The 20,526-nt window shown below is 47.6% G+C and overlaps 1 protein-coding gene across 1 annotated transcript in view; it reads right to left on the reverse strand.

Annotated features, from left to right (window-relative positions):
* THSD4 (thrombospondin type 1 domain containing 4) overlaps positions 1 to 20,526 on the reverse strand; it is a 546,279-nt gene that overhangs the window by 433,394 nt on the left and 92,359 nt on the right. Inside the window, exon 5 of the mRNA XM_087856815.1 lies at positions 4,422 to 4,869. Within this exon, the coding sequence (XP_087712941.1) occupies positions 4,422 to 4,869 (448 nt within the window). The remainder of the gene's footprint in view (positions 1 to 4,421; positions 4,870 to 20,526) is intronic.

Here is a 20,526-nt window from a genome sequence, read left to right on the forward strand (position 1 = left end):
AAGCAACAACAACAACAAAAAATAGAACAAAAAAAACCCCTTCCTTATCTTTAAAGTCTACAGGGAGAGATCATTAGGACTGCATTTATTAAATATTTATTTTCTAGTATTTCATAGAGGACAACTTAATAGGAGCCAAACAATCCTAAAGACACACTAGATGTTTAAAATTCCCAGATGACATCACAAGGTAGGGCTTCACATTAAACATGCACATTTGAGGGTGTTAAGCATTCACTGGCAGGAACTTATCTCTAGTTTCACTTTCTCATCACTTTACACCTGACCCAAGGGTGACTGCACGGAAGCTACATCACACTTGACATGTTGGGGCTCTCAGCAATCGTGTTTTGTTTTGGGTTTTTTTTTAGATTTTCTTTATGTATTTGACAGAAAGAATGAGAGAGAGAGAGCGCACAAACAGGGGGAGCAGCGGAGGGAGAGGGAGGAGCAGACTCCCCAAGGAGCTGGGAGCCCGACAGGGGCTCGATCTCACGATCCTGGGATCGTCACCCAAGCTGAGAGCAGATGCTTAACCAACTGAGCCACCCAGGTGCCCCGGCAATCGTGTTTTATTGCTGGGCAAAGGGAAAGGACTCTGAACCCCGCCTAATCCAGGGGACAAAAGGAGACTCTGAGGAAGTCTGACCACCTCAACCACAATTTCGTGACTGAGCATTTGGACAGTGACATGGACAGACTTTGCCCTGCTCCAAGCTCCTGAGAGGCACAGAAGCCACATTTGCTTCTCCAGATCAAAACGCCACATTTCCGAATGTGTCAGCTCCTGGTGTGCACCATCAACCCTGTGGAACAGGTGTTGTTATTACCCCCGCTTCCCAGATGCTCCCAGGGGGTTAGTGCCTCGCCCGAGGAAACCGGGGCTCGCATCCCGCACAGCCACTCCCCGAGCCCACTATTTCAGACGCCCTCCAGACTAACCTCCAATTAAACCAGCTGAGTAGATGGCTTTCCGACTCTGCACTGTGTTTCTCAAAGGCTCTCACGCATCTATCTCATGTATGGAGGTCAAGCAAGGCCTATGTGAAATCTCTGTATTGTGAGATGTTAAACAAAATGCCCACTAGAACTGCGATGATTTAAAGTGGATAGGAGGAGGCCAGAGGGAAAGGAAGGAGGGGCCCTACGATCTGGCAGGTGTCGGGGCGCCCTGAGACTCTGGCACAATCCTGCCTCCTGGTCTTTGACTAAGCTGTTTCTTTTGCCTCCAAATGCCCTTTTCTCTTTTGGCCATCCTTAGAAGCCCAGCTCAACTGTTCCCTCTTCAGTGGAGTCTTCCCCAACCCACTGGCTTCCTGCTCTATGCTCCCAGAGATCTTCCCCATCCCCAAGTGCTCCAGCACCAAGGGCAATGATGTCCAGGCTGCGGCACTGGGCACCATCTCTACCCCTGGACCACAAGGGTGTTGCAGGAGGGACTGTGAGCAGTGATGAGATAGTGTTCCCAGATCTGGAAGCCTGCCAGACCATTTCCCCTAATTCACACCACCCCTCATATGCATTACCATACATCTCACAACTAAGACCTCTCCTGTGGGGGCAGTCTTAGAAAGAGGGGTATTCCATCGAGAACTTGTGTGGGATCTACTGGGCATTTAGTTTAAAGGATGGAGTTCTGAAATCAGGGGATCTTTCCAACCCACCCTGGCCTACCTTCCCTTCTTTCTCTTCTCCCAGATAGAAACTGGGAGAGATCTCTAAATGCATGTATTCCTTTTTAATCTTTGGAGAGGACAAAAGTGATAATTTGTACTCCCTAGTTGACTAGTACGATTTTTCACAATACTTCCCTTCACCTCTTTCCTCTTGGAGTAGGAAGATTTATACAATTTGGTGATTCATGTTATCTCTTCATGTTGCCCACTGGGGGAGGGGTACATAAATGTCCACCTGAGGTCATCCACGCTAAGGTGTCAGAGCACACAGGTCCGCACAGGAAGTGTGCAAGTCAGAGTCCACACAGCAGGACTGAAACAGCTCTCTTCAGAAAGGCCTGCTTGAAAGATTGGGCCTTGGCTGGCATCTGGGAACTTGGATTTCAAAAGGGCTTCCATCACTCCCTGAGTGACAAGAGTGACTCACTATGCCCAAACTATTTGTATTAACAATATAGTTTATGTTCAACCCCTGCTTTCCTCCTAGGTGTCTGGAATTTTGGTATGAGGCAGGCAGAGGGTGCCTATGTGACCAGCCCCCAATAAAAATCTTGGGCACCGCGTCTCTAATGAGCTTCCCTCATAGCCAACACATCACATGTGTTGTCACAACTCATGGCTGGGGGAATTAAGTACATCCTGTGTGACTCCACTGGGAGAAGACTCCTGGAAGCGTGTGCCTGCTTTCCTCTAGACTTTGCCCCATGTACCTTTCTCTTCACTGATTTTGCTTTTATTGTAATAAATCATAGCTATGAGTCTTCCCAGGAAATCATCAAACCTAGGAGAGGTCTTAGGGACCCTAATGGTAGGAGTTTAAATGGAGGTTAGGGGATGGCCCAAGTGCCCAGAAGCCACGGGCTTATAAAAAGAAGACAGGCAGTCATGGGACCTCTAAGGAATGGCATCTCTCAATAAGGGTAAGTAGGATGGGACTTGGGATGATGGGGTGCACTGGGGAGGACACTGTGAAATGTTACAGCCAAGAAAAAGGAACTAAAGCTATATAATTCTTTGTCAGCTTTCACCTCTCTGTCCTGGATTTGAGGTGTTAATTTGCCCACTGCCAAATGATGGCAGCCATCATAAATTCATAGGAATTTTCTAAGGTGCCTTGTGATTCAATGTCTATAGTAGTGGAGTCATCCCAGCACCCAGAGAAGCCACAATGTCTACATGGAGAGAGGTGGCCCTGCTGTCAGCAGTACAGGCCTAGCAAAATGTGCATCCTTGAAAAATGTAGGTGAAGTGACAGAAATACTAAGTAGATATCGGGTCCACATATGTGCCAAATGCCCTCACTCTTTTTCTTTTTCTTCATGATTATGTGGTCTTCAAAAATAAGAAACATACTAGTCAATGGGAGAATGTGTTCTACATTAGAGATGAATTCATTTCATTTTATTTATTCTTTTAAAGATTTTAATTTTAATTTTTTTAAGAGAGAGAGAGTGTGTGAGGGGGTGGGCAGAGGGAGAGAGAGAATCTTACGCAGACTCCACACCCAGTGCGGAGCCCGTCATGGAGCCAACGGCGCTTGATCTCAGGACCCTGAGATCATGACCCTGAGATCACGACCTGAGCCAAAATCAAGAGTTGGACGCTTAACTGACTGAGCCCCACCCCCACCCCTGGCGCCCCTGAATCTTAAGGATCCTTTAAAGGATAGTGATGATATTCAAGAATAGGGACCATGTATGATCACGGGCACAAGTATTTCTTTTCGTTTTATAAAACCTTGTCTTAACATCACCTCATTTGATCCTCCTAACGACTCTACAAGACAGATAATACGACTTTTCTTTCATCTTCCATGGCACCTGGTCCGTTACAAGACAAGCAGTGATGCTTAATTAAGACTTAATGGCTGACTGATTTGTAATGGCTTTAGAAAAATTACTGCTTTACAGAAATTAATAATTCCTGAAGACTGTCAGTGGAAGAACAGGCTCAAAAGCAATCCAGGCATTCAGAGGAATTATTAAAATCACAAATTAAGTCATTTCTATGGATTCTATAGCAGGAAATATATTTTTAATGAGGAAATTGAAGCTAATATGTAACAGCTGTCCTGTTGCCCAGTAACGGAGTATTAAGGCAGATTAAATTATTAATGAAAAATATAGCAACTTGGAAATTTAACCTTTGAACATCCTCTTACTCCTTTCTCCTTTACATATAGTCTTTAAACTGATATATTTTTTTAAAAACCACATTTGGTCATCCTGGGTAGTTCCCATTTATAATTTGCTTTGCTACTGATTAGCTATGGAATCTTCAGCAAGTCATTCACTCTCAGACTTCATCATACACTATCCAAAGTGCTCACGCCTGGAATGGCAGGACACTGAGTGGAACATACAGATGCTGGTCAAACCTCCCCCAACTGCCAAGTCTTGGGCACCACCGACAGCCCCAAACTAGCCAAACTGCCCTTGACCCACCGACCAGTGCACAAAGAATAAATATTGTTGATATAAAGTCCCTGAGAACGTGGAGGTTGTGTGATACGCGGCAACAGCAACCGTCAAGAAGTTATTCCTAAGTTACTGAAGTCACAACCTTAGGAAAAGGAGAAGCATCCATGGAGAGCTCATGGAGAGAAGCGTGAGGGTGAGAAGATATACAGGTGCGTTAACATGGCCTAAAGGACCGGGCCCTTGCTGTCTTCACGTGTTCACTGGCAAAGGAGAAAGAGGAGGAGGGGCAGCCGTCCCGGCCCTGCGTGGGGCAGTGTGTACTCACGTTGGTGTTGCACAGCTTGTACTGCCGATAGGCCCCAATGCAGGAGATGGCTGCAGACCGGGCGGGCTGTGAGAAGCTCTGAGCTGCCCTGGGGGCCCCCATGCCATGGTTGCTGCTGGTTTCCGGGCTGTGGAAGAGACTGGAAGCTGCAGGAAAGCTTTGGTCATGGGTCAAAGGCAGCTGGTAGATGGAGGCTTCGGAGGTCTGCAGTCCAGAACGAGGGCCACTGTCACTCTGGTACAAAGGCCCATGCTGGGGGGCCCGGTGGGCCGGCAGGCTGTAGCTGTGGTTAGGACCGGATGGCCCCTGCGACCTGGAATGTCCGGACGAGGGCCTCTGCCTCCGAAGCCTCTGCGGCGAGTGTGCGGAGTCCGTCTGCAGTGGTAAGATGTACGGGGCCTTACCGTAGCCATACTTGCCAGGGCCGATGGGACCACGGGTCCTGCTCCTAAAGAAAGACACAAAAGATTAGATGAACGGAGTCATAGAAGTTCCATATTAATCCGGAAGCTGTGGTCCATGGTGGAGGGGACTGGACAGGGATGGAAACTCTGGAAGAGAGCCTACGGTGGAACAGGGAGGTAGAGGGAGGGCATTCCAGGAGAAGGGGACGTAATGGAAGCTGGCACAGAGAGGCTCCACGGAGGCTGGAAAGTCGAATGAAGGTGGGCCATGTGAGTGGTGGAAAATGAGGTTGGAACCATAAACTGTGGTCAGTATGTGATTGACGGCAGGGCCTTTGGGCCAGTTCGTAGGCTGTAGGGAGCCACTGAGGTTTTTTGAGAAGTATAAGGACATAATTGTAATTTCGGCTACAGTAACTTCCTGTTCATTTGTTTTCTCTGAAAATAATCTGTGGGGTTTTTTTCTCACTCAACTGTGCCTGATATTTCAGACCGGTTTCCATTACCGTTCATGCCCAAATAGCTTTTCCAGGTAAGTGGAATTTAGCTAAGCAACCACACCCTAATGCTGCCCTGAGGCCTGACCTGCACTGGGTCAAACTTAATCCCTGAAGAAATTAAAAGAGGTCAAACAGTTGGCTATCCATCACTCTTGAGGCAGCCCACACGGAACGCTGGGTGAACCAGCATCTTCACGTTGGTAGAATCTTTAGATTTTAAGACCTGTTGCCTTGTGAGACCTTAGAAAAATCACATAAAGAGTTGTGTGCTGGTAAATGTTTAATGACTGGTTTTCTGGGGGGGGGGAGCCCTGGTTTGTGACATTTATCTACATGCAGGGTATAAACGCTTCGGCCACGGCCGACCACAAGCCACCATCATGAAGACATAATCAGCTCTAGTGAATGGGAGAGAACAGCTCCAGCACACCACATTGGATGTAAATTTATTATGCGACTACTGTTTACAAAACTCAGAGCTACGAATGGTCAAGAATATAAAAGTGAGTCAGATATGGTTCCCAAATCCCCAGCCTCACAACAGAAAGCAACCAGAACATCACGCAAGGTGGGGTAAGGGCCTTGCAAGCAACTACACAGGATAATTTGGTAATTCTGAGGCAAGAGGAAGCATTTCTGTCTGCAGGGATGTGAAAAGGGTTTCACTGTCACTGGTCCGAGTTGGAGAGCAAGGTTCCGATACTCTGTGCAAGGACCTGAAGAAATCATTTCTTACTTCTTTGTAAAATGTCTGAGCTGGATCTAATGACCATGAAGGTCATTCCAGCTCTAAAATTATATGCTTCCATAATAATTAATTCTACATTTATGTAAAATTGGAAACGTGCCCAAGGGTTTCTACAGGATAGCCCCATTAAAAATAAGCACATTAAAACAGCAATCAAGGTGAAACATTAATTTCTGTCCTCATGAGGAAATTCTTTCTTCACTCTATGTAACCACTGAATATAAAATTTAACAAACCACAACTAATTATTAACATCTTTATCACTAATTGCACCTTCATTCTTAGCTGATACGGTTTTGAATTAAACTGTGCTAGTGTTTATTTTGCCTTGAGGCATTTCTCGATTAATCTTGGCAACACTTAGGACTCTGTTAATGATGGGGGATCCAGCGTGCTGCTTTAAGAGACGCAATTAAGAAGTTAGTCTTAAATATATATATAACTTGGATGTAATCTGCCTTTTTCTCTCTTGTGGCAGGCCAGGTAAAATGAATGTAAGGGCGAGGGAACGAATTTCTGTATGTGTGTGCGTCTTTCTTTTTAAGATCTGAAAGCCTACCAAGAATTCCAACCTCAAAGTAAGGGCTGGGCGGAGACACCAGCTGAAGATAATACAGAAATGAGGACACGTGGAGCAGTGCATCTCAAACCTGGACGTGCCCAGGAATCAGCTAGAGATCTCCTTAGAGGCAGATTCTGATTCAGTTGGTCTGGGGTGGGGCCTGAGACTCTGCATTTCCAAGAAGCTCCCAGGTGCTGCTGGTCCCGAGTCCCGCAGCTTTGAGGAACTGAAATTCCAAACCAAAGGGTAAGAGTGCAACCATAAAAGTGATCATTCTTTTTCAAAGATTTATTGATTGATTGGAGAGAGCGAGAGTGTAAGAGCCGTGGGGGAGGGGGCAGAGAGAGAGGGAGAGAGAAACTCAAGCAGACTCCTGGAGAGGGGCTCGATCTCCTGATCCTGACATCATGACCTGCGCCGACACCAAGAGTCAGGCGCTTAACCGACTGCGCCATGCAGGCAGCCCAGGAGTGATCATTTTCAATGGAGAACAAGAGCTATAACATTTTCTTCTGACATAACAGAAATCTGCTGGCCTGGGCCCCACTGCAGCGCTGCGATGAGCCACTGAATCAGGACTGACTTGATCCTGCTCTTGAGGGATGGAGGCAGCAGAGGGAGAACCTACTATTGGCTGATGACTTGAGTAAGCGTCTTTCCAAAGGCCGCCCATCACCCCAAGGAGGTAACCTACACACGTGCCAATGGACATTTTCATATCCACACTGCGTTCCAGGAATCTCGGCCTAAACTAGAGAACAAGGCACAACCCACAGGAACAGCAGCACTGCTGGAAAGACGATGTTTCAAAAACAAACGAGCAACTACCTCTGATGAACAGGCCAACGAGAATGAGCAGCGGGTTGGGGTGTGATTGTGCAAGACGGGGTTTCTGCATCCTTGAGTCAGGACACTGGAACGAGGGGCAGACTCATCCCCCCCTTGGCCCAGACACCATGTGTTTTTCTTACAGCGGGCAGAGCTGATCATCCTGACGGTTCAGGATGGCCTCTTCCCCAGCAGGACAGAGTCCATCTGGACACTGGCAGGGTGGCCGACACGAACTAGGCAGATTTATGCAGCATGGGGATAATAAGCACAGATGTTGCCAAGGGAAACTGTGTGGCTAGTTAACCCTTCCAGGGAACATGCAATAGGTACCTGGGAGGCTACAGGCTCCATTAGTTCTGTTAGGTCTCCCCATAATCCATCTTTGGGATTTTACTTTGCATTCCTCACTTGTCAAATTTGGGGAACGTAGGTCTTGAGAAAGAAATAGAAAAAAAGCCCAGTTTGGCCATCAAAGGCCTAGGCGTGAGCACAGCATAGAGGTTATTGACTTGAGCCCTGAAGCCAGGTTTCCTGGGCTAGGATCCCAGCTCTGCCACTTACTAACTTATGCAGCTTTGAGTAAGTTACTCCATCTTTTGATGCGTCAGTTTCTTCACACGGGGCCAGGACGTGGATGAGGACCGTGAGGTGCACAGGATGCAGCACGAAAGGGTCGTGCAGGTGCTGGTGGAACCTCAGAGTGCTGTCTCCTTGAACGTTGTGCCCAAGGGCCCCCACTCTTGGGACCAAGATGATAATAGTACCTTCCTTACAGGTTGTTGTAAAAAATAAATAGTAAGAGCAAAAGACTTAAAGAATGCCTAGCACAGAGCATGCATCATATAAGTATTTGCTTTAAAAAAAAGTTCTAACTTGGCCACTTACTAGCTCTATGAACTTCGGTGAACAATGCAGTATCCATCTTCTTACCTATAAAATGAGAGCACACCCACTAGGAGGGCTGTAATAAAGAGGAGAGATAACAGCAAGTGTGGGAGAAGATGCAGAGAACAGGAGGGAATGTCTTCGACATTCTTACCCTTTGGAAAGCAATCTGGAAGTTCCTCAGTAAAGGTAAATGTAGTGTTACCACACGACCCAGTAATTCCAATCTTAGCCATATACCCGAGAGAAATGAAAACACATGTCCGCACAAAAACGCGTACGTGAATGTACATAACCGCTTTCTTCATGACAGCTAGGAGACAGAAACAACCCATGTCCATCAAGTGATGAGTGGACAAACAAAACATCGTATAACCAAAGAACGGGTTATTATTCAACCATGAAAGGGACAGAGTACTGAGATATGCTACAATAGAGACGAACCTCAAAAACATTCTAAGTGAAAGAACACAAACACAAAAGGCCACATAGCCTATTGATACACACTACCCAGAAGAGACAAATCCACAGAGAAAGAAAGTGGGTTACACGATAGCCAAACTATGGAAGGAGCCCAAATGCCCAGCTACTGATGAATGAATAAAGAAGATGTGGTATATATACAATGGAATACTACTCAGCCATCAAAAAAGAATGAGCTCTTGCCATTTGCAATGAGGTGGATGGAGCTAGAGTGTGTTATGCAAAGTGAAATAAGTCAATCAGAGAAAGGCAAATACCATATGATCTCACTATATGTGGAATTTAAGAAACAAAATGGAGGGGGGAATAAAAGAGAGGGAGAGAAATCATGAGAGACTCTTAATGATAGAGAACAAACTGAGGCTTGATGGAGAGAGGTGGGTGGGGATGGGCTAGATGGGTGATGGGCACTAAGGAGGACACTTGTTGTGATGCGCAGTGGGTGTTGTATGTAAGTGATGAACCACTGACCTCGACTCCTGAAACCAATATTGAGCTGTATGTCAACTTACTAGAATTTAAATTTTTAAAAAAATAAATAATAATTAAAAAAGAAAGATTAGCAATTGCCAGGGCTTGGGGGAGGGAAAAATAGGGAAGGACAGCTGAAGGGTATGGAGTTTCTTTTTGGGGTGATGGAAATGTTCTATAATTAGACAGTGGAGATCGTAATACAGCCTGTGAATATAATAAAAACCACTGAATAATGCACTTTTTTTTTAAGATTTATCAATTTTAAAGAGAGAGAGAGAGCACTAGAGCAGGGGGAGGGACACACAGAGAGGGAGAGGCAGACTCCCTGCTGAGCTGGGAGCCGAACACAGGGCTTGATCCCAGGACCCTGAGATCATGACCTGAGCTGAAATTGAGAGTCAGACGCTTAACTGACTGAGTCACCCAGGCGCCCCACTGAATTACACTGTAAATGATTAGCTTTATGGCATATTAATTATATCTCAATAAAGCTGTTACTTTTTAAAAAATTAGACCATGAATAATTCCGGCGTTATCTACTTATAATGATGTTTTAAGGATCAGATTGAGGTTACCAATAGGAATGCACTTTCTAATCTGGAAGCAGTTCTGTCCTTTCGTTTTCCATCATTTGCTCCAACAACCATCGAGAAACCTTCACTGAGCAGATTCTACGAACATCTATCGAACATCACGTGTGATGTCTTCTCTGCTCGCTCACCCTTCAGGCCCTGGTAACAGAAGTAAATGCAGAGCCTCCCTCCCCCACAGGATGGCTCAGTGACAAGAACCTGACAGTCAGGGCTCTGACACCAGGTTCCGGTCCCAGTTCTTCCAGTGGGTGACCTACTGTGGGTGTCTCGGAAATTGTTGTTTCTCAAGATAGTGGCTGCAAATAGCATTTTGGAAAGGGCAACAAGCACATAAAATGTCTTCCTTACAACAGGCTGGCTGCCATCCAGGGCCTCATTATGTGTGAGGTTGTGCAGCTTGGTGACGTTCATCCCGGCCAGTGTGATGACTCCAGCACAGACGCCACATCTAGTCTCCTTCTTCTCAACCCTATGCACGTGCCCGGGAAATGTGTCATTACAACTGTCACCCGTAACTGACAACACCCACACTTCTCCTGCCGGCCCAGACCCTTCTCGTGAGTGTTAACCGCATATATCCAACTGACCTCTAGACTACAGAGTCTGCTTCTCACCTGAGGGTCCTATCAAGATACAGCTTCTGATTCAAGAGGTCTGGCTGGACCTCTGTTCTGCATTTGTAACAAGCTCCCAGGTGATGCCAATGCCGTGGGTCTTGGGACCACACTCTGCCTACTCATCCCCAGAGACATCTGAAACCACACATTCAAGCCCAAATTCATCACCTTTCCCCCTACAAGACTATTCTCCTTCTAGTTGTTCCTCTAGTCTCCACTTGAGCAATTCTCAACTTGAGGAAGCATCAGGATCACCAGGAAGTCTTGTTAAAACGGGCCACTGCACCCATCTGCAGAGGCTAACCCAAGAGATCTGGGGTGGGATCTGAGAAGCTCCATTTCCAACATGCTGCCAGGCGTTGCTGATGCCAGTGGTCTGGGGACCACGCTGTGAAAACCACTGCTCTGTTTCAGCCCCACGTACCCCACCACCCCCTGAAGTCGGCTGGCTCGTCCACTCTCCCTACATCTTCATTTCAAATGCACACTCCTTGGCTTTGCCATCCAGCCTGCACGACACGGCTCCCGCTGCCTCTCCTGTCCTGACCCCAGCACCACACGGACCACCCACACCACACTCCGTGCACTCATTTCTCATGCTCTGCTCGTGCTATTTGCTCTCGAGGCTGCCTTCTCCCCCGCCACGTCCTGGACTGACGACCTCTTCCCCCTCCGGGACTCAGCTGAAGCGTTACCTCCCCAGTAATGCTCTTCCTGGGGCGAGCCCGCCCCAACCCTTCACTGCCTCAAATCCACCTCCTTTTCTGTCATCCTCCCATTGGACCCCATGTAACTGTTTAGTTTCAGCATGATTTGTTTCGTCTGCCTTAGTTTACCAGGCTGCAGGCTCCGTAGGGGCAGGGGATGCCTCTTGTCCTGTACCACGAGAACCTGGCACAATGACATAGGACGTGCTGAAGAACTGAAATACGGAAGGAATAAATGGCTCATACCACAACTACCAAAGGAAGGAAAATCCCCCCTTCCCATTAATGCATCTGTTTTATTTCTGCTCTACAAAATATTGTCTTTTATGAAAAGACTGTTAAACTGGTGTGGTGCTGAGGATAAGGCCACCTCCTTCTACGTAAGAATAAAAGTCTCATCTGCTGGGAGACGTCATTCCTGGTCTCAACCCCCTGGAGAAGGAACAGGTTATAGGAATGGAAAGAGGGACCCAGCAGGGGCTGGGACTCGGCCTTTATCCTCAAAAGGAGGGAAGAAGTCAGGGGTCAGGGGCGCCTCCACGCCTGTCCATCAGAGCTGGAGAGCCAGCGGGCAAGGCTGGCTGGCAGCTGCTTGTGGCCACAGGACGGCTTGCCTCCTCTTTGCTGAGCACTGAGTAGGATGGGCCAGGCTGTTTGCGTTTCTTAGACTCTGCATGTTTATTTCCCTTTTGTTTGGCCGCAGAGCTCAAACAAGTCTCTGTGAGGGGTTGGCCTCTCTCAGCTGTGCTAACATGAACCACACACGGGCCACCGCGGCCAGCAGAGCAGCAGCCCCTGGGATGGGCCAGCGAGGAGCCCCCGGGAGTCTGAGCCCGGGCACCGTGGGGAAGCTGGACCTCCACGAAGGAGGCTGGCAGTGAGGCCAGCTCCCCCTGCTCCAGGGGGAGGTCTCCCTGCCCTGCTTGATCCCAGGGACTCTAACTCTCACGGCATTTAGAGAAGTGGCATTCCTTTGAGGTACCTGAGCTAAACCGCTAGGGAAGCAGAAATCAGTTCTTCTGTAGGGAAGATGGGAGATTATTGAAGGCTGGAGATGCCAGGCAGAATCAGGGGTGCTGGGGAGTCCCCATGCCAGACGCTGCTGAGAAAGTCTGAGCTCCTACGGACTCCTACTGCATCCAATAAATCATCTCCACATGATTTTAAGGAATCCTTGATGCCATATTCGCACTTGCCACTGTTACTACATATCAAAACGAAACTCTTACAAAGCCAATGTTTTGGGGCACATTTGGCTGGCCCATCTCCAGACCTGAGACAGGCCTGAGGAAATACAAAACTAAGTATCATGGACTCCTGGTTACAAATGGGGGGTGTTGCCTCCACGTAAGCCCCCCAGATACACACATTCTTCCTCCCTTCCTCCCCTCATTGAGGAAACAAGGCATTTCCACTTGGCACCTTAAGCCGGGAGAGAGGGAAGGAGCTGTCATTTGCAATTACCATCAAGTGAAACATTTTTTCCAAAATCCATTGGTATGACCAAATGCATCTTTGAAGAGGTTTTTAAAAACATTTAAGAAGATACTGGGCAGTAGGAATCATATGTAGGAGTCATCTTCTCACGTGCTTATAAAATAGACGGAGGAGCGCCTGGGTGGCTCAGTCAGTTGAGTGTCCCAACTCCTGGTTTCGGCTCAGGTCATGATGCCGTGGGTCGTGAGATCGAGCCCCGTGTCAGGCTTCGCACTGGCCATGGAGACTGGGATTCTCTCCCTCTCCCTCTGACCCTTCTCCTACTTGCGTACATATGCACACACACTCTCTCTCTCAAATAAATAAATAAATCTTAAAAAAAAAAGTACACAGAGACGTGGGCTCAAGGGTCCTCCCTGCAGCCGTGGTGAACGGCAGGACACCAGAAACAACCTGGTAGGACAATGTTTTCCGGAACCAGCCCCTAGTGCAATTCTCCCTCTTAGTAATCCCTTCTTTTCCATACAGTGCTTCTGGAATGACCTTGCTGATCACAGCACCAGAGAAAACCCGAAGATCACCACCGGGAGAGAATCTGAAAAGCTAAGCTTTGTCAGGAGTCGAAGTGTGGGGCATAAAGAGCAGAGGTATAGGTTATGAATATGAAGAAGATGCTAGGGCCTTGGAATTATCTTCTCAAACCAAAGGAAATGATGAGTTTGAATAGCAGGCAGATGAGGGAGGAAGTGAGAGGCAGCAAGCAGGGATTAGGCCGGAAAGCTCTGGCCTGGGGTGGGGTACGATACAAACTCCAGATCCGTCTAGGAGCCTGAGACAGAAGGGACCTGCCAGCTTTGTGGGGAAGCCCTCGTCCAACATGCCACCCACATGACCAAGCCACGGGAGAGAGGCGTCATGGCGGAGGGGCCCACCCAAGGGGCCATCCCAAAGGAGAGTTTGTGGGGCTTTTGGCAGCAGTTACTGAAAAGGGTGGAAAGCAGACAGTGAGACAGAGCAGACACCATGCTCCCCTCACCAAGACTGTGCGCGAACCCCTCATCCAGGAGCCCCACCCCCCCCCAGGGGCAAGGCTAGAATGCAAAGAAGGGGGAGAATCCTCACATAAACCCTGAACCGATCATGTTGAACACGGAGTGTCTGAGCATCGGGGTCTCCTAGAACTGGCAGTTGTCCTGAAACAAGGGCTCATGAACCAAGTCTGGTTATAGAAAAATCAACTGCATTTTGGGTATCTGAGTTGTGACTTATAAATTATAAATGTGAGGGGCGCCTGGGTGGCTCAGTCGGTTAAATGTCTGCCTTCGGCTCAGGTCATGATCCCAGGGTCCTGGGATCAAGTCCCTCATTGGGCTCCCTGCTCAGTGGGGACTCTGCTTGTCTTTCTCCCTCTGCCCCTCCCACTTTTGCTCTCTGTCAAATAAATAAATAAATTCTTACAAATAAACAAATGATAAATGTGAAACACAACCCATGCGTCCTTAAATGGGGAAATGAGGAGAGAGTTAAATGATGGTACATGTAGGCACTGGAGGACCATGAGGCTGCTTAAAAGAACAAGCCAGATGCATATATACTGAGACAGAGTGGCCTCCAAAACACGGTTAAGTAAAAAAGAACAAGATGCCAAAGACACTGAACTGAGGATGTCCATGCTCCTGTTTGTGTGAAAAAAGAAGAAAAAGAACAGAGAAAAAAAATGTACATAGTATATGAAAATGCACATAGGCAGGACACATTTCTGAAGGGGAATCGCTCAAGAAAGAGGAGTGGAGGAGCCGAGACAGACTCATTTGTCATTTCTTACCCTTTGTACTACCATAAAAAAATGTCTTTTCTGTAGTAACCAAGATGTATAAAGAACTTACAAAACTCAACACCCAAAAACCAAATAATCCAATTTAAAAATGGGCAGAAGACATGAACAGACATTTCTCCAAAGAAGACGTCCAGATGGCCAACAGACACATGAAAAGATGCTCAACATCTCTCATCATCAGGGAAATACACAGCAAAACTACAGCGAGATACCACTTCACACCAGTCAGAATGGCTAAAATCAACAACACAGTCAACAAGGACACAGAGAAAGAGGAACCCTCTTGCACTGTTGGTGAGAATGTAAACTGGTGCAGCCACACTGGAAAATAGTATAGAGTTTCCTCGAAAAGTTAAAAATAGAGCTACCCTACGACCCAGCAATTGCACTACTGTGTATTTACGCAAAGGATAAAAAAACACTAATTCAAAGGGATACATGCACCCCCATGTTCATTGCAGCATTATCTACAATAGCCAAGATAAGGAAGCAGCCCAAGGGTCCATCAACTGATGAATGGCTAAAGAAGATGTGGGATATATATTTACAATGGAATATTACTCAGCCATAAAAAGAATGACATCTAGTGGCTCAGTTGGTTAAGCATCTGACTTTGACTCAGGTCATGATCTCCGGGTCCTGGGATCCAAGGCCATGTCAGGCTCCCCACTGAGCAGGGAGTCTGCTTGTCCCCCTCCCTCTGCCCTAACCCCCGCTCGTGTGCACTCTCTCTCTCTCTAATAAATAAATAAAATCTTAAAAAAAAAAAATGAATGAAATCTTGTCATTTGCAACGATGTGCATGGAGCTAGAGAGCATGATGCTAAGTGAAATAGTTCAGAAAAAGACAAATACTATATGATTTCACTCGTGCAGAATAAAAGAAATAAAACAAACAAGTAAAGGGAAAAAATAAGAGAGAGACAGACACAAATCAAGGAACAGACTCTGAACTCTAGAGAACACATTGGTGGGTACCAGAAGGGAGGCGGGTGGGGGACGGGTGACGTGGGTGATGGGGATGGAGGAGGGCACTTGTCGCGACGAGCACCAGTGATGTATGGAAGTGCTGAATCACTGTATTGCACATCTGCCACTAATCTAACACTGTATGTTATCTACACTGGGATTAAAATAAAAACTTGAGAAAATGTTTTTTTTCCTGCCCTTTGTACAGGCTTTCAATATACGGAAGCAATATAGAAAGGAAAATGCCAACCTGTTCTTCCACTGAATTTTTTAGAACATAACTGTGTATGGATGTGGGAGCATCGTAAGGAGCAAATACAGAACCCTCCCCTCAGCCTCGCTAAGGCTGCATCTGCTGTACAAACAACATCACAAGGACGCCTGGGTGGCTCAGCCAGTTAAGGGTCTGCCTTCAGCTCGGGTCATGATCCCAGGGTCCTGGGATTGGGCTTCCTGGTCGGCAGGGAGCCTGCCTCCCCCCTCCCTCTGCCTGCCACTCTGCCTATTCGTGCTCTCTCTCTGTCAAATAAATAATAAATAAAATCTTTTTTTAAAAATCACAAAGAGAAACCAAATCAGGACCCTCAATACTTAATTATGCAGACATTTTGACTGGATGTAAAATACCCACTTAAAAGCAGGCTGTGAGCCCCAGAGACCGAAGAGGCAGAAATCATCAGGGGACCAAAGGTTCCTCTGAAATGTCACTGTCCATATAGGAAAAGTCATATACCCCAGGAAAGATCTGAGATCAGTGGAGGCCATGGCCAGCCTGACGTCCAGGTGGAAGCTTGTTTGGAGTCTCGGGCACCACAGTCTGTAAGGAACGGCAGCGACGATCACGCCTATCTGGTACTTCGGTGATGACAAACACGCCAGTGCACATTCCCAGGCTGCCCAACACATCCCAAGTCAGGACCAGCCAGCTCATGCACTTTTGACTTCTCTCTCCACTGGATTTGTCTTTCTCAACACGGCCCTGGTCATTACCCTCAATTTCATTAAAACCCTCATGGCTCATCTCTGTCTAGAAAAAATAAAGTTCAAACCTAGGCGGTTTGAAGGTACATTCAGTTTGGTGCCCTGTTCCGCTCTCCATCATCTGGTCTCAGTCTGTCTTACCTGATTTAACTCCAGTCTTCAGCTCCCTCTCCCCCGCCTCCTCCCAACCCTACACTTTCCAGGCATCAGGGATCACTCTGCATTTCCCCAACACACTGAGCTCCTGTGCCTTGAAGGCCCTGCCTGCAATCGTATGCTACCTGCTCCTGCACTGGAGCAGCGTTCCAAGTTCAACATAAATATCAGCGCCTCGCGTGCTTCCCGAGGCGCCCCACACACTTAGTGCACTCGGGGGCTCAGGTGGCATACCCCCCTGCCATTGCAGGAACACCGCATCTGGGTAACATCATTAGGCAAGGGGCCTGCCTCCTTCATGAGTCTTCTGGTTCTTCAGAGCAGCGCTTACCCAGTTTCTTACGCTGTGTGGATAATCCCTGAGACCAGCAGCAGCTCTGCTCCCAGACATTCTGTGAACGTTTGCTGAGATAACATATGTGAGAGACCACAGCTTAACTGCTCAACATTCTAACCAATGCGTCAATAAAGCCTACCTTTCTGGATCAATCAGTACAGATGAAAAGGCTCTGAGTTCCAGGAAACAAGAAAGCAAGGCAGCCCCACACATCTGGTGGGAAGCAAAGGGAGCTGGTGAAATTGAAAGTTGGTTACCATTCGCCACCACTGAGAAAACCCCAAGAGCCCGAATTGCAGGGGAAGAGGAACACAAGGGAGCAGCCCCTGGAGAGCAGAACTGTGTGTTCACCAAGAAGCCATGTGGTCCAAGGCAAGCTGGACCAAAAGGAGTCATCTAAAACCGGAAAGAGAGGCCCAGGGTCCTGAAACTCACCCCGTCCCATTGTGAACAATGCAACCTGCCAAAGGGAGAGAGGAGAGCACATGTGAAGTTCAAAGAGGCTGTGAACAAGTGGTTTAGATTGAGTGCGTATGTCTTCTTAGAGGTTCAGAAGACTGTAGCTCCTGCCAGAGTTGTTCCGGGCAATAAATGATCTGGTGTCTACGGAAGGTAAGAGGCAAGACTCTGACCACGTAGGAAAATAAAAATTAAGACGATGAAAACAAAAGCTTTCCTGGTAGCCTACTGTGCGGCACACACTGTCACAGACATTAGCCAGCGTGAACAGATCTGCTGCTGGGCCTCACAAAGTGTTTCAGACCGCCAGCTAAAGACCTGCGTGAGAGTCAGCGGACAGGTTTGCTCTGGGCCTTCGGGAAAGAAGGATCTGGAAGGCTTCTAAATGGGGGAGGGAAGACAGAGGGAAGAAGAGGGAGAAGGGACATGGGGAAGTGATGAGTTTGTGCTAACAAGAGAAAGGAAAGAAGTCTTTTCACAAAGGCATTCAGCAACACCACCAGGAGCCAAGAAGCAAACAAGCTAGCACAGGATGCCGAAGGGTGGTTGTAGAGGAGTCTTGAGTTTGAAAGGCTCTTTTTGTACCAGGAAGCCAAGCCTCAAGAAGACCCTATCCTCAGTGACACACTCACTAGTCTCCTAGGAGGGGAGATCCACAGGGCGGCCCCACACACACCCCTAAAAATAAAACTGAGGAGAAGTCTTGAGAACAGACCCAGCCCTTCTAGGGCAATCCTGGGAAAGGACTTAGATTCTGATTTAGGATATTATCATCAGGCTGCTTCTTCTTGCTTAGAGTGTTTGAAAATCAGTCGAGTGTCCCCAGGAGTAAGTCATCATTGTGCTCAATGGTGCCCCTGGGCCTCTGAGTGATCCTGGGTGGCCAGGACCAATCTTCAAGTGCTTTATTCAGTGTGGACTCAGACAGGGTAGAATAAAGGCAACTGAGTGGGTGTTCAAGCAAACCAATTTCAGACGAACAGAAAGCAACGGTGTCCAGCGGCTAGAGGAACACCACTCACAGTTGAGCAGGTTATTCACTGCACAAGGACATCTGGGGGTTGAAATCCAGTGTGCCCCCCCCCACCAGTGGAGAGAAGAATCTGGCTAGAGGAAGGGGAATCTTTTTAGATTCACATAAAAGTGAAAAATGAACTAGTGACGGTCCAACAGAGAGGCATTTCCAGCTGGGGCTAAGTGAACACTAGAGAACTCAGGGCCGACACAACAGCGCCACCCTCTTGGGCAGGGCATCCCTGAAAAGCAAGGAGGGTAAGAGATCAACTGGGACAAAAGCCCAGGTATTCCATCAAACAAGCCGGGTCAGCCACTTATTACCTGTGTGATCATGGGTAAGTCACTCCGCATCTCATCCCCAGCACTCAGATGGGGCTAACAGTGCCCATCTCAGTGGCTGGCGTGCAGAGGCAGTGAAATAATGAAGGGAAAGTGACTAGCACAGGCTGTGGCCCTCAGTGGCCCTCCGTAAATGGCGGTTACCATGCTGGCCGCACTTCCCGAAGGTGAGAGACACAGAGCCTCCGACCTTGACACATGACGGTCACCGTGGAGGCAGAGAGCCAAATGTGGGCTGAGTGGTTACGGAGCTGATTTTGTGTGAGAGAACAGTCAATGCATTCATTTCTCCAGCGTAACTGAGAGGAGTCCTCTTGGGAGTCAAACCCGTGGCTGGTGTGGGATGTAATCCGAACCTGAGCTGCCCTCCAGGACTCAGGGGCTTAGGGGAAACCCAGTGAGATTACCTGTGGGGCACAGTGCCGGGCCCGGGCAGGTGCTAAACAAATGTGAGATCCTAACCCCTCTCCCCCAGGGACCCTCAAACAGTGCCCCCCGCCCCAGAGGCTGACCCCCAGCAGGTTGGAGCAGGTTGAAGAACGATTTTCTCTAAGTCCTGCTGAATTCATTAATATAACAGCAATCGTGATTATAATGCAACTTACATTTCTTGAACATCTTTTATGTGAAAGGCCCATGAAGGAAGCAATGGTATTTCTCTCTATTCTGGATGCCTCTCCTGCTCCAAATGTTTAAGCCACTTTCTATGTAGCCACATACCATACACCACTTCATTTTTTTTCTTTATCATAAATATGAAATATTTCCAGCATAATAACCATGTGTGAAAATGATGCATAACTTTCTTCCTTGCATTAGGGGAAATTATTTAGGTGCAAGTCTGTTACCCTCAGTTAACTGGAAGAAAGAGGGATTTGTTCTACAGTTTTACTCCATCCCCCAAAATACTGACTATCGTGTATTTACATAAACTCAGTATTCAGATAGCAGTGATTTTACAGAACGCCCGACAAATGGTCTATGCACGTTACCCCATTCAACCACCACTGCAAACAGCCAAGTGGGTCATTACTCCTATTTTATACACAAGGAAACTGAGTCCACAAGACATTAAACAACCTGTCCAAGCTGTAAGTCTGCATGAACGGATATTATTGTAATATTAACAAATGTGACCGAGTGAATGAATGGTAAGCTCTTCAGGAGCTCAAACAGCTGCAATACAGCATAGCTTATAAATACCAAATGCCATTCACAAAGGATTAGGGGGACGGACTGTTTGGAATGATAATTTACTGGAAAACAGGGGGAAGAAATTACTGTTTCCCTCCAAATCCAGAAAGAAAACATTTTCAGCACAAGCCCACAATGACCTGCGTTCCAGTCGTGGAGGGAAAGGGAAATCTCAGCTCACTACTCCTGGGTGCACGTGGCCCACAGGGGACCAAATGTTTCTGTAGGCAGGAGATTCGGGAGGGAATACAGACAGTATTGTGCACCTGGAAGTCAAACCATAAAGAGGAAAAGGAAAGCTCGAGGGGTAAGTCCTAATCTTGACCCAGGCCTGACCTAAAGGTCATTGGCGTGAGAGAAGAACTGGGGCAGGAAGGGAGAAAAACACAGTGGTGAAGAACGGGCTTGGAGGCAGACTCTCCTCAGAGTCCCTACTCTGTAGCCTCTGAGCTCTGGGCCCCAGGCTCGTCCTTCGACTCTCCAGTACAGAGTTCGACTCATACAGAAAAGGGACAATACGGACACTTGACTCACAAGGGCCCTCTGAGGTTTAGCTCCGAGCGTTATAGACCTCG

This window comes from Ursus americanus, chromosome 28, assembly GCF_024610735.1.
Source record: "Ursus americanus isolate L20-20 chromosome 28, mUrsAme1.1.p, whole genome shotgun sequence".
Classification (NCBI taxonomy): Eukaryota; Metazoa; Chordata; class Mammalia; order Carnivora; family Ursidae; genus Ursus; species Ursus americanus.